General features: G+C 37.4%; 1 protein-coding gene across 2 annotated transcripts; it reads left to right on the top strand.

The window, feature by feature from the left end:
• The first annotated feature begins 563 nt into the window (after nt 1-563).
• On the top strand, nt 564-25,883 carry SAAL1 (serum amyloid A like 1). Of its 2 annotated transcripts, none has more exons than XM_006209314.3 (12): nt 564-735; nt 2,108-2,221; nt 6,621-6,704; nt 10,064-10,143; nt 11,806-11,865; nt 12,006-12,121; nt 12,462-12,642; nt 14,563-14,645; nt 14,734-14,922; nt 20,116-20,312; nt 21,951-22,043; nt 22,730-25,883. In XM_006209314.3, the coding sequence occupies exons 1-12, from the start codon at nt 604-606 to the stop codon at nt 22,820-22,822; spliced, it is 1,422 nt and encodes a 473-aa protein (XP_006209376.1). In that variant the 5' UTR covers nt 564-603; the 3' UTR covers nt 22,823-25,883. The 2 variants fall into 2 exon arrangements, with proteins under 2 accessions (XP_006209376.1, XP_006209377.1); XM_006209315.4 differs by having other exon boundaries at nt 565-735; nt 20,119-20,312.
• The last annotated feature ends 410 nt before the right edge of the window (nt 25,884-26,293 follow it).

Genomic DNA, 26,293 nt, shown 5'->3' with positions numbered 1-26,293 from the left:
TCATTGGAGAGTTCAGGTGCTGTGGGCTGTGGGAGAGCATTGCGTCTGAGGTTGAGTACCATCAAACTAAATAAATGGAAGCAGGAACTTAAAATACAGGTAGCGTAATACTGACGTTCTTACTGGTGACATTTGTCTTTCCCAAGATTCCAGCCACACCTGGGAGAAGAATGAGCACCTACTGAATCTTTAAGAATGACAACGGTGCCCAGAGAACAGAGGTCAGGTAGCTTCGAGATTCACGTCTGTCCCAGGACACTGTCCTTTTCCCTGCCCGACCCCCAGTTCCTCCGTCTCCCGCCCCGTTCCTTCCGATCAGGCTAAGAGCTTCTGAGAGGTGGAATATCTGGTCCAGTAAGAGTGACAAATAACAATTATGAGTATGATCGCGTCGGTGTCCTGAGAAGAGTGAGGAGGGGTGGAGATCTCGTCATTTGGGAGCCCTAGCCTGATGGGCATATTGGGCAGGCACTCAGGCCGGCAGGGCTCCGGACAGCAGGGGGCGCTGTGGTGGGAGCCGCGCCGGGCTCTCTTGCGCCTGGAGGCCTCTCGCCTCCTCCCGCGCTTCCGGAGCAGCTGCCGCGCGCCAGAAGCTGCCCACTTATGGACCGCAACCCGTCACCGCCGTCGCCGAGTCGGGACGAGGATGGGGACGAAGCGGCCGGCGGGGACTGTATAGGCAGCACGGTCTACAGCAAGCACTGGCTCTTCGGCGTCCTCAGCGGGCTCATCCAGGTGTGGAAACTCGCGCCTCACTTGGACTCCCCGTTCGTTCCCCCAGACCCCCGCTTCGCCTCCGGCAGCCCCTCTTGCCCGGGTAGCCACCGTCCCCACGGCGACCCCTCCCCAGGCCCCAGCGGCGTGGCCTCACCCCTTGCGTCCTGGGCTCCTCCGGGGACCCAGGCTGCCGGGAGCCACTCCCGGTTCCCCTCAACACAAAGGGAAATGTAGCGGCAGGGATGCTGGAATGCTTGCAGTTGAAATATCTTACTTTTGCAAAATTTTAAAAAAATATGCGACTGTGTGAATACATTGCTAGAGATTTTGCTCCCCATTCCCACTGTAGTTTCTGAAGCCCCGGTCTCTATTTCTCTACTTTCGTTGCAGTAGAGTAAGTGGTCATTTTGGAGCCAAACAGCTCTGATAATCAAAATCGTGGCTTCGTCGTCCAGCGTGACTTTGAGCAAGTCACCCAACCGCTCAGAGTCTGGATTTCTTTCTCGATTTCTATAAAGTGGGATGATAATATCTATATTATTGTATACAGGATTATTGTGTAGATTAAATAAGATGGTAAGAGCCCTAGAGTGCTTACCGTGGTGTTAACCTTGCAGGAGGCTCTCCAGAAATAAGCATTCTCCTCCTCATGTTTCCCTAACTTATTTCCCTACTTCCAATCACTGTCCTCTCCACTCCATCTTCTACGCAGCTGCCAAAATAATCTTCCTCAAAACCAACCAACCAACCAACAAATCTGTGCATGGGAACTCCTCTTAGTTCCATTTGCCTACAGGAGTAAAATGCATTTTTCGTAGTTTGGAATCTAGGGCTCTTTGCAACTTTTCCAGCCTCATCTGCCCATGACACACTAAACTGCTCACCACGCCCCCACACTTGCCAGGCCCTTTCTTAACTCTGAACTCCTGTACTTTCCTCTTTGTGCTCTTCTCCTTTCTTCACATGATAAACCCATTCTCCCTCAGAGATTTAGCTTAAATCTCACCTCTTAAGACAAGTTTTCCCAAGCTTCTCGCAGGCATAGGTCATTGGTCCATCATTTTTGTTTTCATGCCTCTTTGTCCACAATTCACTTCAGTCACTTAGCCTTTTCTGTTGTGATTACCAATTTATACGTCTTCCCCCACTAGATTCTAAAGTGCTTGAAAGCACAGGATTAAATCTTACTCATCTTTGTATTTCTACCCCAGTGCCTGGCAATAGTATTTAGCCATGGTACCCAAAACACTAATTTTGTTAAACAAGTTTTTTGCAAGAGAAGATACTCTGAGGATAATATCTTTGTGACTTCTAAATTGTTACAGGGTAATATGACTTGAGGAGTACTATAGACAGCCTTTATTCATCTCCTTCCTTTGTGTTTCTGAAGATTGTTAACCCTGAAAACCCCAAATCCAGCTCAGATGATGAGGAGCAACAGATGGAGCTTGATGAAGAAATGGAGAATGAAATTTGCAGAGTATGGGATATGTCAATGGATGAGGTAATGGGTTAGAAATGAAACTAAAAAGACTTGGGTGAAGAGGTAGTGAATGGATTTAAAAAAAAAAAAACTTCAAAGTCTCTGGGGAAGACTTTAATATCTGTAGTCCCTCCTATATGTGGTACAGGGAGTGAAGGCTGAGGAGCTATAAATGCTAAACTTCTGTTTTTGAAGGTAGAGAATCTGAGTGTCTTTAGATTTGGGCTACGTAAATAGTTCTAATAAATGCTGGAACACTTGTAATCCAGGAAAATTCTGATGCTTGTCTGTCTAAAAACAATGCTGGCCTTGTATTTGAGAGCAGATTAGGAGACCGCTGACGTACCACAATCAAATTGGAAGGAGCAGGAAGGAATTACATGTACATAATTACAGTAATATGTTTACATTTGTGTTGTACTCCATAACTTGAAAGCTTTTTCATATATATGACTCCATTTGCTCTTCACAATAGCCCTGTGATAGAAGTAGTACCCTTCTTTTACAGGTAGGAAAAGAGGCGAAAAGAGATTGCCTTACATGCTCTTTCATTTTATTACTAGGATTTTTGCAGTAGGTTCCTGATTAAAATCCTTGTTTTAGTCCCTTTCACCTCCCCTCTGTCCTCCACATTGCCACCAAATTATCTTTTTCCTAAAACACAGATTTAATTGTATTCTTCTGTCTTAAAAGTTGTCAATGGCTACTCATTGCCTTTAGCAATTTTTAAAAACACCTTTATTGAGGTGTTATTGACACAAAAAACTATATATTTTGAGGTATAACTGAAGTACAAAAACTGCATGTATTTAAAGTGTACATTCTGAAAAAAAATTGAGGTATGTATATGCACATGTAGCCATCATCAAAATTAAGATAGAGAACATACCTGTTTATATCCTACCTCTTGTCCCTTCCTGCCTCCACCCTCTCCAGGCAACCACTGATTGGCTATCTCCACTTCAGAGTAGTTTGCATTTTCTAGAGTTTTGTATAAATGGGATCGTATTCTTTTTTTGGAAGGGGTCTGGCTCTTTGTCTCAGGGTCATTAATTTAGGTTCATCCATGTTGTTGTGTTTATCAATAGTTTATTTTTTTTTATTGCTGAGTGGTGTTCAGTGTGCTTGCTCTGGCCAGAACCTCCACTACAGTGTTCACTAGAAGCAGTTAGAGGAGACTTAGCCTTGTCTTGTTCCGGTTGTAGGGGTAGAGCATCGGTCTTCTACCATGAAGTACCGTGTAACTGTGGAGGAGAAAGTTCTCTCTGTCTCTAGATTTCCTCGAGTCTATCAGGAATGGATTTTGGATTTTGTCAGGCTTTTGCTAAGTCTGTTGAGTTAGTCGTGTGTTTTTTTATTTTTAGTTTGTTAATATGGTGAACTACATTGATTGATTTTCAAGTTGCTAAAATCTTGTCTGGGAATTTCATATGTTCATAAGAGACAGTCGTTTTCTTGTCATCGTTTGCTTTTGGTACCAAGGTAATGCTGTCCTCAGAATGAGGTGGGAAGTATTCCCTCTATACATTTCAGGAGGAGTTTGTGTAGAACAGCTATTATTTTGTTCTTAAAAATTCACCAATGAAGCTATCTGATCTTGGAGTTTTCTTTGTGGGAAGATTTTTTCGTTTGTTTTTAGTTTTGTGTATATATTACTTAAAAAAATAAGTTTTATTGAGATATAACTCATTACCATAGAATTCACCATTCAGTAGTTTTTGGTATATTGTGGGGAAGACTATAAATTCAATTTCTATAAATTCAATTTCTTTAATAGATATAGGGCCGTTCTGGTTACTTTGGTACTTTGTGTTCTTCAGGAAATTAATCCACTTCATCTGAGTTGTCAAGTTTATTGACATAAAATTGTTTGTAGTATTATGTAACTGTTCTTTAATATCTGTAGGCTCTGTAATGATCTAACTCTCTCATTCATGATATTAGTAATTTGTATCTTCTGTCTTTTGTCCCTGATCAGTTTGACTAGAAGTTTAACAGTTTGACTAGAAGTTTTATTGATCTTCAGAAATAGATAGCCTTTGGTTTCATTGATTTTTCTCTACTGCTTTTCTGTTTTCTGTTTCATTGATTTCCAGTTTGATTTTTATTATTTCCTTCTTCTGTTTACTCTGATTTAACATGCTCTTCCTTTTTCTAATTTCTTAAGGTGGAAGTTGAGTTTGTTAATTTGAGGTCATTTTTTTTTTAAATATAGGCATTTAACACTGTAAGCTTTCCTCTAAATCTTGCTTTAGCACTATCCTACATCTTCTGATATGTTGTGTTTTGTCTCATTTAGTTCAGAATACTTTCTAATTTTCCTTAATTTTTCTTTGGTTAATGAGTAGCAGTGCATTATTTAGATTTCAAATATGTGGAGATTTTTCAGATATCTTTCTGTTCCTGTGGTCAGTGAATACTCTGAATCCTGTTAAATGTATTGAGACTTGTTTCATCAGAATTTGGTCTTAGTAAAGTTTCCAGGTTCACTTAAAAAGAATGTGTATACTCCCGTTGCTGGGTGGAGTGTCCTGTAAAATAACAATTTGATCAAAGTGGTTGAGAGTATTGTTCAAGTCTTCTCTCTACTTCTTCTACAGTTAAGAGCTATGATTTAAAAATATTTTTTAAAAGAAATAAAATGTATTTTTCAAGTGAAATCCTCAAATATAAAATAGGTAAAATAGAGCTGCTGTATGAATGAGATTGTTCGTGGAGGGAGGGCCATGCTCTTGGCCTCCTCTTTGTCCTCTTAGGGTAGCACTTGAAGCACCTATAGAGAAATGAGCTGCCCACTGATTCACTGGCATATAGTCCCTCCAGTGAGACTACATCCCAGCCTTATCTCCTATGACTCTGAGCAGGACCAGAGACTTCCAGATACTTCCTGCATTTTCCTGTGTTCATGCTCTGTTCCTGCTACTCTCTGCATGGAATGTCCTTCACTTGGCAAAATCTTTCTCATCTTTTTGGTGCAGCCCAAATGTCACCTCCTCTGTGATCCCTCCCTGGAAACTCCAGGAAGAATTCCTCTCTTTTCTGTCCTTTCATGGAACCTGTTCATTATGTTGCATAACACTTAACTTGTTACTCAGTGATTGTTTTGTGCCTGTGTCCTCTGGTAGACTGAAGTTCCTTCTTTTAAAAGCTTAATGTCACCTCTTCAGAGACACTGTCTGTGATATACCCAGAGTAGCCCCACTTATCTTGGTTTCTAGCACACACCATCTTGGTTATCTTCTTTGTAGCACTTAGACATTGTGTAGTTTGGTTGTTTACTTGTTTATTGTTCATCCCTCTAGAATGAAAACTAGATGAGATCTTATCTAGCTTGTTCACTGATGTGTCCCCAGAGCCCAAAACAGTGCATGTTGCTTGGGTTTTTCAGTAAATATTTGGTGAAGAATGAATGAATGGTCATTCTAAGTGAAGTAAGCCAGAAAGAGAAAGAAAAATACCATATGAAATTGCTCATATGTGGAATCTAAAAAAAAAAAAACACACAAACAAAGCATAAATACAAAACAGAAATAGACTCATAGACATAGAATACAAACTTGTGGTTGCCAAGGGGGCGGAGGATGGGAAGGGATAGACTAGGATTTCAAAATTGTAGAAAAGATAAACAAGATTATACTGTATAGCACAGGGAAATGTATACAAGATCTTCTGGTAGCTCACGGAGAAAAAAATGTGACAATGAATATATATATGTTCATGTATAACTGAAAAATTGTGCTCTACACTGGAATTTGATACAACATTGTAAAATGATTATAAATCAATAAAAAAATGTTTAAAAAAAATGAATGAATGAATGGGTAAATACCTGAGAGTTAGTGTGGTGTGCTGGTTAAAAGCATGGTTGATCAGACTCATCTGGGCTCAGATTCTGGCTGTGTTCTCCTACAATTGTATAATCTTGGCAGTTTCTTAACATTTTAAAACCTCAGTTTGTTTATTAGTGTAATGAGGCTAATGATAATAACTACTTCATAGGGTTGTTTTGAGAATTAAATTAGAAGGTATGCAAACCACTTCACTGTACCTGGCATTTAATACTTGTTCAATAAATGTTAATTGCCATTATTATTATTGGTGTTGATATTATTAATCCCTGTGCTACTCCAGGAATTATTTTAACTAAATAAATAAATCCCTGCATGCTGCAAAGAGTTGCCCACATGACAGCTTGATCACTTAGGGTGGCAGCATCTGCTGCTATGACTTTCGGTTTGGAGTATATCTTTGAAAACGCTGTTTTCTCTGACCATGATCTCTTGATAAGTACGTGTGTCTCTCCCAGTCGACAGTCACGCAGTTTACCCCAGTTTCAGCTTCTCTGAAGGACTATTGCCTAAGCTGTGGGGTTTAAGGAGACGTATTCAGCATCCAGATTAACAATTATTTCTATTTTCAGGATGTGGCTTTATTTCTTCAAGAATTTAACGCTCCTGACATATTTATGGGAGTATTGGCCAAATCCAAGTGTCCTCGATTAAGAGTAAGTATGTGCGTTTCTGAAGCTGCCTCTTTGGAGCAATAACAGCAGATAATGCTGGATAGTCTTTCATTTTTCTCACTTTAATATTCTCATTGGCTACAGATCAGTCGGCAAATGTTTATTGAACATTACCAGATACTAAGTAATGTGCTATTTAAAATTATTACACAGAATTTTGGATTTGAGCTGGAGATCAATACTTCCACTTAATGGCTGTGGACACCAGATAGGGATAACCAACATTATGCTGCCAATATGTGGCAGAACAGGAAACAGTGCCCAGACTGCCCATTTCTCAGTTTATTGCTCTTTTTTATTTGCAAAATCCTCCATTACTTAAAAGCTTTCATTCTAAACTCAGTCTGTTGCTCACAACTTTCCATAATCTGAATCTAATTAGCATCTTTCTGGCATAAAATCTACCCTCTAGATAGTCCTTCCAATTTAGCAAGCTCTGTCTGTTCCTCATCTCAAGAGTTTACTGTGATCATCTCCATCTCCACGCCTTCATTTATATGCCTTCCATCTCCCCTCAATATTCACATCTACTATTCAAGATGATACTTTCCTTCTAAGCCTTCCCAAATAAGTAAGCTCTCAGTGGCCAACGATGATAGTACACGCACCAAAACAATTCTGTCCTTCTCATTAAGTCTTCCATGCTTTAATGCTATTTAGGTTGCCATGTACTGTGCACGCCATGGGTGATTAGTAAATATTTATTGACTAGTTACAATTATGAATAACAGCTATTTACTGAGTACTTTGTTTTACTACTCTACGAGGTAGGCATTTATATCCACTTTGTAAGTAAAAGAACTAAGTCTCAGATTAAGAAGTGTGTCCAGGACTATACAGCTAGGAAAGATTGGAGCTGGGATTTGAGCCTAGTCCGCATGACTTAAGTATAACCACTGTACTGTATCGTCTCCGTTTCTTTGAAATTATGAATTGGTGAATTCTGTAGTATGTTTCTTACAAATTGAATGTTGAGTTAAAAGTTTAATTAGTACAGTGTTCCACCTTAGTTGGGGCCTGATGAGCCATGGACCTCTTTTTCCTTGGGTTGTTATATTAATATAAAGATTTGACAATTACATGATTTTTCTTCTGTTTTTTTCTGACTTAAATACATTAACTCACAGTTAGTACTTAGAGAAAATAAGCTTATGTTAAGAATGGCTCCTTCCAGGAGTTAGTCATATTATTATATATGTCTATGAGCTATAGCCTGTCTATGGCAGTGATTCTCAGCCTTGGCCACACATTAGAATCACCTGGGACACGGGCTCTCAAACTTCAGCATGTTTCAGTATCACTGATCACTGGATTCACTTCCAGAGTTTCTGTTCCAGTAGTTTTGGGGTAGAATTGAGGAGTTCTAACAAGTTTCCAGGTGATGCTAGTTACATTTTGACCAGGGCCAGGGCCCAAATTTGAGAAGCTTTGCCCTAGGGAGCTTTTAAAAATGTCAAGTCAGACTATTCCCAGATCAGTTAAAACAGTGTCTCCAAGTGTGAGGCTCCAGACAGCTTGTAAATCTCCCTCAGGGTGCTTCCCATGAGTAGCCAAGGCTGAAAAACGTGATCTTTGATTGGAAGTTCAGTTATTCCCTCTTTAATTTTTTTTTTTTTTGAAAGTTCTCTAAATACATGTCTTTTTTTTTTTTTACATTTCTTATATAACCTCTTTAATTTTTAAGGGAAATGTATGTGTTTCTTTTCTGCCCCTACTCTATTTTAATCTTTACACATTTTATTGAAACTCTTTACTCCTGTAGCTTTGGTGCCACCTCAGTCTCCTGGCCTCTGACCTCTTTCGGTCACTTCTCCGTCACTTATTTTGCTTTTTAATTTCTTTCTACACACTGAGGGTGGAGTCCTTTTAAGATGTAGACCCAGCTTCCTTGTTCTCTTTATATTCACTTCCTTAGCTTATCTATTCTTTACCTTTTTAAGTTGCAAATCTGTGCCTGTGGAACCAAAGCTGTGACCTCCCTTCTGATTTCTGGTGCTGTCTCCAGCTTTCTTCAGTCATCCTCTACTTGCACGCTGCATTTTCCAGTCCAGAATTATGCATGCCCTAACTCAGTGATTATTGCACTTATCCAATCATAAAAATCATGTGATGTGCTTGGTAAACAACAGCTTCCTAGACCCTACCTTGGAGATTCTGATTCAGTAGCTCTGAAGGTGGGACTTGGAAGTTGGTATTTTTAACATGCTCCCTGAGTGATTGTTATGCTCTTGCAAGTTTGAAAACACTGTCCTAACTGAACTCATTGTGTCCTTTCCTATGCTTTCTTTTCCTTTTTTTTTTTCGGTCAATGGGACCAGTACCTCCTACTGGAGAAATGAGATAACTTGAAACCTATGAGTTTTGTTTAATTGCTTTTTCCCTTTCCTTCCATCAAATTATTCTGCTTTCACCTTGAGTCTTTTTCAGCTTCTTCCCTTCCTATGCCTGCTGTCACCACGCTCATCTTCTTGCATCTTGATTACAGAGATGCGATGTGGTATAGTGACTAAATGCTCGGGTTCTGGAGCTCTTGCTGTTTCCTAGTTGGAGATCTTGGGCAAGTTGCTTAACTTCTCTGTGATTTGGTTTCCTCACCTGAAAAATGGGGATAATAATAGTACTTACCTCATAAATTTTTATATGAAATGATACATGAAAAGTGCTTAGAGTGGTGCCTGGGCATAGTGAGTGCTAAATATTAGCTGTTACTCCTGAGATTATTAACATCTTTTAAAGTTTTTTCACTATCACACATTATGCATTTTGCTGCTAGAATAATCTTCCTAAAATATCACTGTAGTATGTTGACCCCCCTCCTTGAGGACCTTCATGGCTCCAAGTAACCTCTTAGATTAAGTCTAAACTCTTTAATATGGCAGTTATGGCCCTTAATCCACATCTTTTTTACCTGCTGTATTTGTCTCATGTTATCCTCACTGTGTGGTACAGCCGGGCAGCTTTCTTTATTAGCCATTGCCCACTTTATTAGCCGTTGTCCATTCTGCTGCATTAGTCCCTTCCTGCCTCTGCAAATATGTTCCCCTTTGTTTGAATATCTTTCTTCTTGTTTGTATGTCTAAATCCTACCAGTCATTTATGACTCAGTTCATCCATAGGATTTCTTCTTTCATAACTCCTGCCTGCCTTTTTCTTATGTCTTTCATCCCCTCTCAAGTACTACTGGAAACTTGTCAAATTAGGATGCAGGCAGTATACCTCTGCATGTTGCCCCTCGTCTTCTCCCCGCCAAACTTGGCTCAGTGAAAGTTTTTTTTCAAGTTTTTAGTTTTATATGTCTTTCACCTTAGAGCCATTGTGACCTGTGAAATTTGATTTGATAGGAAATCTGCGTGGGAATTCTAGGTAATATGGCCTGTTTCCAGGAGATATGTGTATCCATCAGCAGTGATAAAAATCTTGGGTAAGTTTTACTACATAATAATTATGTTTTTAAAAAATAGATTCATATTTCATATCCCTAAGCAAATCCTAATACATAGGAAAGGTAGGGAAATAGTGTGAAATGTAGTATTTCCTTTCTCCTGGTGAACACTCTTCAGGACTTCATTGTGTGTTGATGGTGCCTGGGGCTTCCACACTGTTTGTGGACAGGATTCGGGATTTAGGCCTGTTTTCTGTATCGATAGTAAAGGGGCTTGAATGTATGCAGGTGTAAGCCACATAAGATGACAACCAGTGGGGCAGATCTTGGAGGTGGGGACACCTGACCAGAGTCTGAAACAGTTTAGGTTCAGGGAATCCAAGGCTCAGAGCTAGAGTCTGGAGAAACTAGACTTGTTGACCAGGGTCACCCTGAGAATTAGAACTTAGGTCAGGGGTGGTACTTGCCAACAGACTAGAGGATACAGGGTTGCCTCCATGATTAAAGGCTCTCATACTTCTGCTTAGAGGCTAGTTCTTTTTTACATGTAGAAAAGTTTTGGGTGGAGGGGTTTCTAGTGGTGGAAATCCTGGCTGTTACTTTAAGAGGTCTGAGAACATCCTGGAATTATATGCTAAATTTTATGAGTGTATTCGTTGTCTAGGCAGAGGGTTGTGGCTGTTAATCAGAATCTCAAAGAAATTTGTACTCATGATAGGTTCAGAAGACTGTCCTAGGTGTTTATTATCAGCTAGGGCTTTAGGGTTTATCACAGGATTCAAGTACATGGGTCTCTAAAATAGAGGTAACTACCTCTTCTAGGTGTGGAATGGCTTTAGGATCCTAGTTTAAGAAATTAATCCTCAGAATTTACAATCATTCATGAAGTAAATGACTTGGGATTATGTTTGGTCTCTAGTGATCCTTACCAAAAATCTGAGAATGACTAATATTGACAAGTTTTATAAATCTAATTGAATGCTTATCTTAAAATTAGTATAGAACAGTTTCCATTGCTGAATTTGTTCAACTGCTTTGGAACAGTTGAGTATTACCCAGCCAAACTGAAAGATACACATATGCTATGACCCAGTGATGCCACTCATAGGTGTATGGAAAGAGAAACCGTGCGCACATACTTCAGGATATTCATACTAGAAGTATTATAGGAGTGTTGCTTGAAATAGCCTCAAATTGCAGTGAACCTAAATGTTTGTCAGTATTAGGCTGGAAAAATAAGTTGTGTTATAGTCTCATACAATGAAATGTTCTGCAGCGGTGAGTCAAAGAGCAACAAGAACAGGATGAGTAGGTTCTAAAGACATGATGTTGCGTTAAAGAACTAAGACTCAAAAGAATACATATAATATGATTTACTTCATGTAAAATTCAAAACCAAAATATATTAAATAATAAAACTATAGTGTAAAGCAAAGAAATGACTGCTGGATAAGTCAGGGTAGTAGTCATTTCTACGTGGGAAAGAGAACTGTGATTTGGAAGGGGCGCATAAAGGCTGCAGAGGTGCAGCTCTGTTCTCTTTCTTGCTTTATAACTCACCAGGTATGGATTTGTATCTTACTGGCTTTTGTGTGTATATGCTGTATTTCACAATTGTTTAAAAAGTTAAATGAAAACTCTGCTTTGATATTTGAAATGAGACAAGTGAGGCGTATTGGGTTAACTTTTTTGTTTTTGTAGCCAGGTATTATTGCACTGTTTGTATGATTCAGACCCTCCTACTCTGCTGGAAACAAGCAGGTATGCTTTCTTCTTTTCATGGATTCTATATACTCACCCATAAGGGAATCTAGGAAAATAGAGTTAGAGTTAATCTTTTACTCTTGAATTTCCTATACTGTTTTTGACAGATAGATATTAAGCTTACATTTATCACGTAGGTTGTTGCTTACTTGCCTTTCCCAGACAGAGGTGGCCAGTGTCTGGGTTGAAAGAATCCGGGAACAACCAGCTATTTATGATAGCATTTGCTTCATCATGTCAAGTTCAACAAATGGTAAGTGACCATGTAATCTAGAAAAAAATTTTAAATTATATTTAATTGTTAGCGAACCAGGTAACTATTTCTGGAGGTCACTTAAAGGCTAAGTGTAAGTTGAGAAAGTATTTCAATTCAAGTTATAAAGTATTTTCTTAAACTCCCAGGATATGGATATATTCCCCACTTAAAAATGAAGGCAGACAAGCAAGTTGAAATAAAGGAGGTAAAACACATTGCCTTGAAATCTTGTGTTTGGCAAGATTTGGCTTTCTTAGAGTGGCTTTAGGAATTTTGATTAGCCTTACAACTTTTAAAATTTTGTTACTCATTTCAGTGTCTGTTTTATTCTCTGCAGTTGACCTACTGGTGAAGGTGGGGGAGGTTGTGGACAAGCTCTTTGATTTGGATGAAAAGCTAATGTTGGAATGGGTTAGAAATGGAGCTGTTCAGCCTCAGGATCAACCCCAGGAAGATTCTGAAGAGCAGCCAGTGTTTAGAATTGTGCCATGTGTACTTGAAGCTGCCAAACAAGTACGGTAGGTGAGCTCTTTTCTGCAAAATGTTCTGGGAAAATAGTTACTAAAAATCCGGTTGCTTAAAGGTGTAAGTCGACAGGATGAATAGCACATAGCCGGTCTTTGTCAGGTTTGAGTCACTATTGATATTTGTGGTGACAATGTATTTGCATTTTGCAAGAATTCATAGTGGTTGCAAAGTACCTGTTCTAATACTATTTAGCTATAGACTATTATTTAGCATTAATTATGGTTACTGTCTTAAAATCTTCTGCAATTTTGTATAATTTAAATCAAATAGAAAAGATTTTCATTGTGCTTTATTTTCCACTGGGCATTTGACAGCTTCTTTGACTAATATCAGATATTTGTTTTCTTGCTGCTTGTGTATATGCCAGTCTTGGATAAGTGACTGGCTTTTGGGCTCTGATGTCTTCCCGAGAGTAATTAATAGGTCTTGTAGGTCATTGAAAGTGTTTATTGCTGGTCACCAGAAAATTAATTTATGAATTGATCTGCTTATTGGCCAGTTGTGCATTCTTAGTGCTTTATAACCTGCATTAAAGCCTTTTAATTTTATGTCCTTTATCCAAGTGAAAATTAAAATCATCTTTCCCCAAAACCGTCTCCTTCAGTATCGTCAATCTGAGTAAATGATGTAATCATTATTGCATTTGGATAATGTGTAAGAAATGTGGAAGCCATTACTGACTTTCCCATCCCACTATTTTCCAATGGCCAGTCAACCTCCAAGCCTTGTTCCTGACTTTTACTGGGACCCTACCTGTGCCATCACCAGCCCTCTGTCTCTTACCTGAGTTCCCTGCCTCAAGGCTTGCTCCTTCCAAGCCCAGACTGTAGAGCTGTCTTTCCAAAGCACACAGTGGTCATCTCACTTTCATGCTTCAGACTCTTCAGTTGCCTTCCTTAGGATGAGGTCCAGATTTTTGTTTTTCATTACGGCTTATAAGGCCCTGCACAATGCTTCTCCATCCTTATTTCTTGTTCTGTTTGAACTATATAAAATTTCCTTTGTTTCTTCAACTGAACCAAGCTCTCTTGACTCCAAACCATTGCACACTTTTGAAAAAATGTCTCCTCTGCCTGAAACATTTCCTTGCCCCTTTGGGTTTCTATGTAAACATTATTTCTCTTAAGATGTCTTCCCTGACTCTCCAAACTAAGTTATGTCTGTTTGCTGTGTGGTCCTCTAGCACCTTGGACTTCTGGCATTATGTTCATGTCACTTTATTGTTATTACCCTTTAATTATGGTTTTTCCTTTCAGACTCTAAATTTCATGAAGGTAGGAACAATGTTTTATACATCCCTGTTTTCCCAGCCCCTAATATGTACCTGAAAACAGTAGACACTTAAATATTTGCTGAACCATCTTTTAATTGTTCACTATCTTTTCACTTAATTGTGTGGTTGAAGAACTAAGATTGCAAATTTCTAGGAATCCAAACTGTTGATCGCAAAATTATACCAATATGGTTTTAATAATCTCAGCCAAGGAGCTAAGATGATCCTGTGAAGTTTTAAGAATATCATTGTGTTCAGTGCTTGGTGCAGTGGGCCTTTTATTCATTCTGTAAAAGTCTCAGTCATTTTTTGTCCTGATTATTCATGTAAACCAGAATGATGAAGTCTCACCTAGTAGGTTTTTGCATTTTGCTTTCATGGGACAGGGCCCAGCAGAATTTTTACTTCTTGTCCTGTGTTTGTTGATTGTATTACATAATATTTATTGGTGTTTTGGCTGATTGCCTTATTAGACTGTAAGTTCTGGTGAGCACAGAGACTTGGTCCTGTTCCCTGTTTTATCCTTAGCATGTAGGACAGTGACTAGTACAAAGTGATTAATATTTGTTGAATAAATGAGTGATTGTGATCCCATAGTCAGTAAAGTTGATTCAATGCTTTTGTTTTTTGTGTTTAGTTCTGAAAATCCAGAAGGGCTTGATGTTTACATGCACATCTTACAGCTGCTTACCACAGTGGATGATGGAATTCAAGCAATTGGTAAGATGTTATATGGGGAAGCATGATAGTTACTCACATGTTTGTTTTCTGTTTTTAAATGATTACCTTCTTCATCATCTTTATTAAGTACAGTGTCCTGATACTGGAAAAGACACTTGGAATTTACTTTTTGACCTGGTCTGCCATGAATTCTGCCAGTCTGATGATCCACCCATCATACTCCAAGAACAGAAAACAGTGCTAGCCTCTGTTTTTTCAGTGTTGTCTGCCATCTATGCTTCACAGTCTGAACAGGAGTATCTAAAGATAGGAAAAGGCAAGTATGATTTTAGTTTGCTCAATTAAATTCTAGTCTATCAGATGTGTTTGTTGTGCATTTTATTCTTTCTCCCATTTTCTTTAGTGCTTTTATTCCCTTGATTATAAAAATACTATATGCGCAATGCAAAAGAATTTGTAAAATTTATAAAAGGAAACCTAGTGCTTGTAATCTAGTCATTCGGAGGTAACTACTATAGGTAACTACTATACACTCACATCTATATATGTTTTTTTGCCTGCTTTTTAGGCAACTTTTTTCATTTAGAAATTTAAATGAATATTTTCCTATATAAACAAATAGTCTTTCACAGAATGATTTTTATGATTAGTACAATTAAGTCCATGATCCATCTAGAATTTATTCTGGTGTTACATGTGAGGTATGGTTTCAGATTTTTTCCAGATAGCTACCCAGTTGTCTCAACATTATCTAATGAATAAACCAGTTTACCCACACTGATCTGAAGTGTCATCATTACCATATTTTCTATTTCTCTCTGTATTTTATTCAGTTCTGTTGCTCTATTCATGTATCAGTAGCCATTGTGTTTTAATTATTAAAGTTTTATGTTTTGATACCTAGTAGGGCTAGTCCCCCCTTCATTCTACTTTTTCAGAATGTTTCTATTATTCCTGTTTAATACTGAATTAGATTGACAAATTCCAAATAAAAAACCATTTTTTTGTTGAGATCATGTTAAATTTGTAGAGTATCCAAGAACATGCTTTTTCACTCGCTTAAGTCTTATTTTTTTATGCACATCTTACATATTTCTTATTAGGTTTTTTCCTGGGTATTTTATCTTTTGGATTGCTTTGTCTATGATGTCTTTCCTTCTGTTGATTATTGTTGGAATATATGAAGATTATTGATTTCTGTATGTTAATTTTGTATCCAGTAACCTTACTGAATTCTCTTACTCTTTTTAAGAATTGTTCCAGTGGTAATATTGGGCTTTAACTGATACTACTTTGGGTTTAATTTAGATATGTTTCATCACTTTTCTACCTCTGATTTAATGAGTTGCCTTGTATCTCTGAGATTAAGCAATAATGGTGATAGAAAACATCCTTGCCTCTTTCCTGACTTTATTGGGCATGATTGTAGAGGTTCACCATTAATCATGATACTGTTTTGGGCTTGAGCTGTTTACGTTGTACCGTTTGAGGAGATACTAATCTATTTCTATTTTACTCACAGTTTTTAATCAAAAATAAATGCTGACTATTGTCAAGTGCCTTCTCTGCATTTATGGATAAGTTACCTCATTGAGGTGACGTTGAGTACAGACCTGAGGGAAGTAATGGAGTGAGTCATGTGAATACTTGGGGAGAAAAGCATTCCATATAGAGGTGACGTAGAAGTATGCCTGATATGTTTGAGGAAGGTCATTGAGGCCCTGGATTGCTAAGGTGGTGCCAACATGGGAAAGAGAAATAGCATCTGGGGCCAGAGAGGTAACTGGGACTTGAGTGTAGAGGGCCTGAATCTGCCTTCTACTCTGAATGAGTTAGGAAGCTGTGGAGGATTTTAAGCATAGGATGGAAAGACATGAGCTGACTTTAATAAGCTCTCTTTCTGGCAGTTGTGTTGATAAGAAATGTAGTGGGGCAAGGGTACAAAAAGGAGACTGGTTAGGAGGCTGCTGTGAACTTGAGACAAGAGATGGTATAACTTGGATTAAGGTGGTAACAGGGGAGGTGTGGGGGGAAAATAGTCATTTTTAGGTAGTACCAATAGGATTTGCTGACTGATAGGTTGGGGAGGGTAGAAGAGAAAAGTCAAGATATGTCTGTCATTTTTGTCTAAAGCGTTGCCATTTCTTGAGATAGGAAAGACTGGTTTTAAACATGTTAAGTTTGAGATATCTATGCAGTGTCCAAGTGGGGCTGTCTATGGTTCTAGACCTGAGAGGAGAGGCCTGAACTGGAATAATGTTGTAGTTGTCACTTGATATCCCGATTAGATCTTCTATAACCTTAGTTATTTCTTTTGATTTTATTTGAGAAGATTAGTATCTTTTACTACCAATATGTTTGTCCTCTTTTCATCATTTGTAGTTTGCTTAATGAATGTTGATGTCATGTTATTTGGTATGTAGACATTTCATTAAAAATTGCCCATCTTTGTTTCCCATAGTAGTTTTTTTTGGCTTACAGCCTTCTATGTCAGACACAAAGATCACATTCCTCGTTTTCCTTTTATTTGCATTTGCCACTAATACCTTTGTCCAACTTACTCTTTTCAACTGTTCTAAATACTTTTGGGTGCGCTGATTTCTTTTTGATAAGTTAAATTCATTTAAATGTATTGATACAGTAGTTATGTTTGAACTGAATGCTGTCATATTTTCCATTCAGTATATGATTTATTTGCCTTGTTTTTGTGTGTATTTCTAACATTTAGGAAGATTTGCATTTTTGGTCTAGTGGTTACCTTTATAATTTTAACTGTCTCAGAATATAATTATAATTGCCTCCCCTCTCATTTATCAAAATCCTTAAAAATCTAATAACTTAAAAAATATATTTCAATGTTGACTATTCCATATCAATTTTTTTCTGGTACTTCCAAACTTCAAATTTAAGTCTTGAGGAGTAGGGGTATTTCTGAACTATTTTTTCAGGTATCTGTTCTGTTTCAGCATTTTGGGTTTCTTCTTCAAGGGTTATAACTTTCTTTATGTGAATCTCCTTTCCTGTATACCGTAACTTTTTTTTTTCAATTTAAAATAAGAACTTTATTTTCATTCCTTTTGTTTTGCTTTTTTCTTCCCGAACTCCACTTGCCTTACTGTGTTTTCAGCAGTGTCTCTTCTCCTGTTTTGCCTTCATTTCTGTGGTGGCTTTAATTTTTTTTTAACTCCTTCCTTGAGCTCTGCCAGCTCAGGTTTCCTATCGTATTGCCTTTCATTTCTTAGTCTGAGCTCTTGTACGTCTGCTTTGTGCTTGATTACATGTTGTTTTAAAACTCATGGCTAAATGTTACCTTAGTATTCGTAAGCTTAATGTCAACATTTTTAGGTGAATATTCTTCCTCTGCTGTTTGTTTTTCCTGTTCCTTTCTTTCTTCTTTTGATATCTTCATGTTGCTGCTGTGCTGGTCAAGCTTACTCATCTTTGAATGCGTTGAGTTTTTCCTGGGTCTGTTTGCAGGAAGTTCATGCAGGAGAGGGTTGTCGGAGTTCTAGGCTGGCAGGAGTTGGGTTTACGAGTCTCCTAGCTTTTCTTCCCAGGCGAGAGGTGGCTGTGGTAAAGTCTTGCCTTTCCACTTGCCATTTGCCTCCTGTGTGTGTGACTTGTCTGTGGGATCCCTTATTTACCCCTCTGCCTCTGCTTCCTAGAACCCCTGGGAAGCACCAGCTGCCGTCTTGCTCACTCCATGCACTCCATTCCTGCTGTTGCGAGCAAGGGATTCTGGATTTGCACCTCAGAATATGTGCTTTACCTTAGAGAAATGGACTTTTCTGGCCTTTTGTGAGGTCTGCAGTGTGGCATTCTCTCATCACTTCTTCCCACGGCCCCTGCTTGATTTATACTGCTTTTGACACTTTTCCCACCTACCTTATGTTTGAGATTTCAGCTGTTTCCTAGTTTTATCATAGTTGGGATCAGTTTTTTGTTGCTCACTCTCTTTATTTCTTTGTGGTAAATTCTGAAAGAAGAGGGGGGAAATTCTGACCTTGAGCCCTGGTGCTCATCCTAATCTCCTAGTATAGATGCATTTTCTGTTGAAAGTTATACAGTTTCTGTTGAAAATTATACAGTTTCTGTTGAAAGTTACACACATCTCTCTAGGTGTTGTGGGACTGGGTGATATTTATCTTTCTCCCAGTCCCCGAAGCTGTATGATTTTTATGATTGGGTGAGAAAGTATAAAGATGCTCATTTAACGCTTAGCCATTGATTAACCCCCCACCCTCGCATCCTGCCCTTAGCGTTGGATAGGGTTTTGCAGATTTAGGGCTGGGAGTGAGAAAGGGAGAAGAGAGGCTTCTCTTCTTCTCAATATAGATTGATGTGACCTACAGGGAAATCTTGGAGTGAAGAATTGGGTGTTAAAGTCAAGAGTTGGTGCTAACAGTAGTAAAGATGTGGGAGTAAATCCAAGTGGAATATAATAAAGCAGCCAGGCAAGGGAGATGCTCTGAAGTGGTGACATTGAGTCGAGAAATAAAGGATAAGATCCTGGTTGCTAAGTTTTTTTAAATGGCATTTCCATGTACTATAAGTGACCTAAGTTTGGAAGTAAAGTTAGATTAAAAAAAAAATCAATATACTTGATTCAGTGTTAACAGCAAACTTTTCCCCTAGATTTGAAATTATCAGGTAGAAGGGGTAGAATTAGAATCAGTGACTGGATCAGGGAGAGATACCTTTTAACATGTTCATGTTACATATTTTGAGTCTGAGCTTTAGTTTTCTGTTCAGTTTTTATTATAGGCTAATTAAAATGATTTTTCTATCTTTTAACACATTGATCTCCTACTGTGGATTAGGTGCTCCTGGGGAAATACAACTGTCACCCAGATTTGGGTGATGTGATAAATGTGTTAAGGAATCATACTATTTCTTAACTTAATAGAACATAAAATTTTAAAGATTTGTTTAAGATTTTTATAATAGTTAAAGTTTAAAATGAAAATTCTTTTCTTACTATGGCCTCAGGACTCTCATGTTAAGACTCTTGCCCAGCTCTCGTCAGCTCATCCTGTGCCCTCCTCTCCCTCCCGTTGCTCACTCAGTCTGAGTCATACTGGCCTTCTTTTTATTCTTCAGACCTTCTACAACATTTCCTGTTTGCGCCTTTAGCACTTTGTTCCCTCTGCTTGAAATATTTTCCTTTGCATCGATGCTTCTTATCCTTTAGTTCTCAACTCACTATTACCTCTTGAGAGAGTCTCCCCTGCCCGTTGCTTTATTCTGTTCTCCTTTAATTTCCATCATACACCTTATCAAAATCTGAAATGATCTGTTTTATTCATTTATTTAATTGAGAGTATAAAAATGTAAGCCTCATGAAGGCTGAGGCCTTGATGATCTGGTTTCCTACTATTTCTACAGTACCTAAAATACAATGTCTAGCAATAGCAGGTATTTAGTACCTGTGCAGGAATAAAGGAATGAATGAAAGATTGGTGACCAAATTTAACTGGCTAATTCCATGCCTCTTATTTTATCTGTTCAGTAGATCTTCCTCTAATTGACAGCCTGATTCGTGTCTTACAAAATTTGGAACATTGTCAGAAGAAACCAGAGAACTCAGCAGAGTCTAACACAGAAGAAACTAAAAAGTCTGATTTAACCCAAGATGATTTCCACCTGAAAATCTTGAAGGATATTTCATGTGAATTTCTTTCTAATATTTTCCAAGTATTAACAAAGGTAGGAAAGAAGTAGTAATGCTCTTCTTCAGTAAAAAAGGATGAATTACTTAATGCTCCAAATTTTATTAGTTTTTTTTTTTAATATTACACAAATTTGGGAAAATAGAGAAAGGAAAAACTTATCACATAAGTTTATACTCTTAAACTAATAGTTGATGTAATTTGGTGTATTTATGTCTTTTTCACATGCTTATAACCAATATATACAATTTTTTAGAGGCTATTCTTTTTACTTAACATATTATAAGCGCTTTTCCTGATCTAGGTCAATTCACTGGAAAACTTTTCATTTAGAGCCAGTTTAATACCCAGTTTGCCAAAAAATCAATTTTTAAAATTTACTGTAACCTTGTTTTAAGGAGTACTCTTCCTGTATATGTTCAGGATTATTAACATAGTCTTTATATATTTTAGGATAAATAAATTTATTAATGTAACTGTGAAGAATATATATTCATATTCATGGACTTTTTAAAGAAGAATATTCCTTAAGACAAGTTTCAGTTTTCTGGTGACTTGTTTTTTGGTGAACTACCCGTTTTCCCTTGGGATTATTACCTTAGCCGAGTTTTTCAGATGTTAATTGCTGGGTTCTATGTGATAAATGTGAAGATGACAGGCATAAATGGCTACATATTGCCAAAGTGCTTTTGACATGTGACAATGTTGGTTTTCCTTGATCCATATTACTGTGTATTATAATTTTTATGTCAAGTAAAGTTCAACAGGTGTTAAATTGTACCTTATATTGACTTGCATTTTTATTATTAGTGAGATTGAATATCTTTCCATGTATTTTTATATTATTTGTGTTTTCTACTTTATAAATCTGTCCATTTTGATTATTTGTAAGAACTCCTTGGGTAATTCTGTCTTTTGTGTATTCATTCCAAGTATTTTTTCCCACTGTTTGTTGTTACTTTTGTTTTTTTTTAGAGGAAGGGACATAGATGTTTTTTAATTTTAATGTGACAGGAATATAGGAAGAAAGTGGGTGGAGAATAAACCAGGGATATGTCGTGAAAATTCTAATATGCCATGCTTAATGGAATTTGGACTTAGTGTCGAGAAAACTGAGACGCTACTAGAGATTTTTTTTGAAGTGTCTAGTGATGCAATCTGTTTAGAAAGATTACTCCAAAAGCAGTAGAGAAGATTAGAGAGAGCTGAAGCTGGAGGCCGGAAGACCATCCAGCAGGCTCTCCTGGCTGGTAATCTTCAAGAATAATCTGAAAAATAATGAGAGCTTAAACAGTGGAAGTGTAGATGGAGAGGAGGGATGGGATGAGAGAGATTTAGGAGAGTAGAATTAAACACTTGCTGGGGGCGTTAGTAGCAGAGGAGGAAGAAAAGTCTTGGCTGTACCCCACATTTTTGATTTGTACAGTAGGCTAGGTGGATGCTGGTGCCTTCGCTAAAATAGAGACTGCAGTGGAGCACAAAGAGGAATGATGGTAGTTTGGGACATTTGAAGTGCCTGTAGGATTGGTAGAAATCGTATATACTGATTTATATTTGTTCACCAGATATAGCTTTAGAACATTTCCTATTTTTTTTAACATTTTTTATTGATTTATAATCATTTTACAGTGAGAACATTTCCTATTTTAACATCAGATCTGTTTGTTTGTTTTAGGAGACTGTAGCTCAGGGACTGAAGGAGGGACAGTTAAGCAAACAGAAGTGTTCGTGTGCATTTGCAAACCTTCTTCCTTTTTATAGCCCTGTGGTGAGTATGAGTAAATGTAGAGGTGGCTGAGTTGCAGAAGATTAAGTGTTTTAAGTAAGCAGTTGATCTCTGAGGCTTTTGTCAAAAAAAGATAGTGCATTTAATTCACAAGACTTAATGCCTTTGTTGGATAGATGACTAATGGGTAATTCATGAAACTAGCCTAAGTAACAGTTCAAATTTTAAGAGAAAGGAATCAACATTGAATTTAGTAACCTTTACTATTATGAAGTAGACAGCATATGTATTAATGAAAAATAAGATTCTTAGATAGGTACAGTTAATAGATTTTTATGGTTCTTCAAATCACATCACATTCTCTACCATTAGAGGCAATTTCAAAATAACTTTTTTTAGGAAAATGAAGTATGAAGTGTGGGAGTGAGGGGATGTGTCAGCAAGGAGGATGATGATGAAACCCTGGCAGTAGACCCTAAAGGGAAATCAGTAGGAGGATAAATACTAGTTTGAAAGTAAACAAAATGGTAAAGACTAGTGTCACTTCCTTGATGTTTCAGAGGACTATCCAGGAAGTGCTCTTATTGACATCTGAGGATCTGTCAGCATTTCATTTCCATTGGACTATTTAGAAAACATAGGTAGAGCATTTTTATAGTCAACAGTCAGTATCTTAAAACGTCTTTTCCTTCACTTATGTTTATTTGGTTCTTTTGTTTGACTCGCAGGTGGCAGACTTTCTCAAAATCCTACAAGAAGTTGATGAGGCCCTTGCTGGTAACCTGGAGGAAAGCTTCCCAAGTTTGAAGGTTCAGACTTAAAAACTATTGGAATTCCTCTGCCCAAGAAATAAACTTTATTTTCCTCATTGACAGTTAAAATTGACAAATGGGAAATATTAGACCATAATTTTTTTGTATTATACTCATATCCTTCTCTTCCAGCCTTATCCCATTTTTGTTTGGCATTGGAATCAAATTTCACTACCATCAAACACCATCCTACCCCTCTCCCCTCCTTTTTAAAAATTGGTTATGCAGTATTTGTCTTCTTCAGGTAAAGAAAACAAAATACAAGCTTATCATTGAGGTTCTTTTTAGAATATTTGAGGGGTCAGTGAGGACTTTCTTTATAACTCTCAATTTGATTTTTATGTGAGAATTTTGTACTCATATCCAGTACAAATGCATTCAGCTGCACTAATAGAAATCCCTACTATAATAGCTTAATCTGATAACTTTTATGTATTTCATGCAATAAGAAGGTGGGCAGTCCAGCCCTGATAATGTGGCTCAGGGACCTTAACTCCTTTTAACAATCAGAAGTAGTTACTAGTTTAGCTTTGTTATAGTTCAGGGTTTTTTCCCAGTGTTTTACATATGAATATAAAAGTGCTAACATTCTGATAAGAGCATATTAGCAAAATTCTGTCTTCAGAGAAGATAGAATTCCAGTGGTTTGATTTCAGAAAATGGTTTGTTGAGTAAATTCATATTTTGAAAATTAAGATTTGAGGGAGTTTCGTGACTTCTGATTGTTTATAACCTGTGCTATATGTGATATCCCTCTTACACTTTATCATTCTTTATAGTGCTTCCTAGTGAACTATATTCAGAGAATCAACCAGGTACTCTTACTGGGAAGCACCCAGTTTATATTTGAGTTACTGAAAGTGAAATTTGTAATAAATTTTAAGAAAATATCAGTTATGAATTTAAGAGCCAGCTTATTAAACCTCTCTTCTGGTACAGCCCTTTCCCAATTTATTACAGAATCTTTTAGGCTTTAAAGCATTGGTCTTGCCTCACACTTTGTGTTCTTTCCTTGAGTGACTTCTGCTGATAAAACAGAGGGATACCTGCAGAATAGGAAATGGTGTTCAACAGTTCATGTAAGAGATAGAGAATTTCCAGTTTGGGGGTAGTTTTATTGTTGAAAGTGTCCCTGCTGAAAAGAATTGAATTATAAAATTAAAATCTTACAGATTAAACTCTTAATTGGTGGATTTGCTCTATGTATATTTGTATATCCTCTGGTTGAATGTGACTTTAACATGAGCTTTCAAAGGCATTGCTTAAATCACTCCTACTTGCTAGCCAGTGCTAAAAATTCCACTCTTGTTACCTCTTGAAGTTTAAGATGCAGATAACCCCATAGGAATAATACTCCAAGTTATTGTCATGTTTACCTCAGTGCATAAATTCTCATTCTGTCTTCCTGAGAACACATTTTAAAGGGGATCTGGGGGGACAAGGACCTTGAATATCTGAGGGAGAGTGCCACTCAGAAAGGGTAAGTTACAAAGGGAGAAAAAGGATACATCTTGGGGAGGCTAGGGTTTTTCACGTTATTTTTGCTTCCCATTTCTGTCTTGAACTTGCCTTATTTACTTGTTACTTGCTATAGTAGCATTCTGAGGAGGTTCATATTTTCATAGTAATTTGATACATTTAAAAACTTCCTAAACTATGAACTATAATAAATAATTTTTAAAAGCATGAGTGATGTTAAAATTTTTTCAGCGTACACAGTTTGAAGAATTCACCAAAAAAATTTTAGGGCTTGCATCAGTTACAGTGATATTTTGAAATGGTGCTTCTCCAGAAGCATAAATAATGAAATTTGGAATTTTATGTACAAATGAAATTGAAACTCACTCTCTCCCCCCATACATTTTTGCAGAGGAGGGAAGGAATTACAAGAGAAACTTGAGTTAGCAATTGTTAAATATGTCATTCTATTTCTAATTAAATTTGAGTTTGATTTTTGAGGTATTTAAACCACTTAAGACTGACACAGAAGACATGTTCTCTCTCTGCCTTTTTAATTTTTTTTCAAAGATATTTTATTCCTTGCAGCTAATGGGATATAGCTAAATTGTTTTCTTGGCTGATCCACCTTTCAAGATCAAAAGACTTTTTCCACTCTACCCTGAACATTTCCCTTACCTTAGCTTTGAATCGGTTACTCTGAATAACTTTGGCATGTAAGTGGAAAAAAGGTTGAAAGCCATCTCTCAGCATATGTGGAAACCAACCATAAACATGAAGAAGCAACCTCTATTTAGGGTTCAGAACATCTTAAGTGCATGAACTGTTGAACACCATCTTCTATTCTGCAGAACTGGGCTGTGGTGATGCTGGGTCTGAGAGTTAACTACGAATTTGAGTAAATAGAAGAAAAGGAGTATTGGGGTTGTACGTTAACTTGCCTGTTTTAGCTAGTATTTAAAGAAAACTCATCAGTAGCATATTTTCTAAAGAAATAGGTCCATATTAATTTAGATCTGATCTCTGTATTCTCCTTGAGCGTATATTCTTGTTTTACCACTCTGCAACTCCAGTCTCTTCTCTGCTCCTGGCAGGAGTTTTAAGATAGAGAAAATAGGTAAACACCCCTCTTGAGTTAGTCCATATCATTTTTATTGCCAGTGTGGGGTTTAATCCAATAACCATTATTAGAAGTTATATATTTCTTCTATATATTTATAGTGAAGTGGTATGATGTCTTGAATTTACTTCAAAATAGTCTGGATGGAGGGGAAGGAAGTGGGTTAAGGGAGTAGGTGAAACAAGATTGGCCATGAATTGGAGTTACTGAGGATGGGTGATGATAACGGGATTTGTTATACTACTCTATTTTTGTATATGTTTGAGGTTTCCTATTAATGTTTTTAAAAGCAAGCAAATGATACCTAAAAATTTAAACTTGAGTTTAATTGTGAATGATGCTTATTTCTTTTATGTCTAAATAAAACTCGAACTGTTGTATTAGCATTAAATACTATTGAATGCAGCACAGTTGAAACCAACACAAATACTTGATAGAAAGGATTATCATTGGTATATAACCAATTACATAAAAATTATTATTTTCACTGTTTTTGCTGACTCAACAATGAGACTTTTGCATGAGGAATGTGAGTGACTGCTAACCAGTTAGGAACTGATGTCATAAATGTCTTGTGGTTAGAGGAGACTAAGGAAGAAAAGCAGAATCATGGAATTTTAGGGATGGACAGATTGTTAGACATTACCTATCTCCAGTGGGTTATTCACTGGGCCAGTCAGATCTGCCAGAGACTGGGCCACTGTAGTCCTGAGGGCCAGGCCAGACCTAAAGCAGCTACCCAAGAAATCAGATAAGACTGGAAACAAGAGAAGAACCTTGTGATGGATGCGTCCAGCCTTCTACTCTTACCTCATGGTTTTTGCTCACCAGCCTCACTGCTGTGTATCTCTGTATAGAATTCAGTGTCTGCATTTCTAAAATATGATGTACCTTAGGTTAAT

Source organism: Vicugna pacos, chromosome 10 (assembly GCF_048564905.1).
Source record: "Vicugna pacos chromosome 10, VicPac4, whole genome shotgun sequence".
In the NCBI taxonomy this organism is placed as follows: domain Eukaryota; kingdom Metazoa; phylum Chordata; class Mammalia; order Artiodactyla; family Camelidae; genus Vicugna; species Vicugna pacos.
The sequence above is the reverse complement of the archived record's forward strand: the minus strand, read 5'-3'. Positions and strand labels throughout refer to the sequence as shown.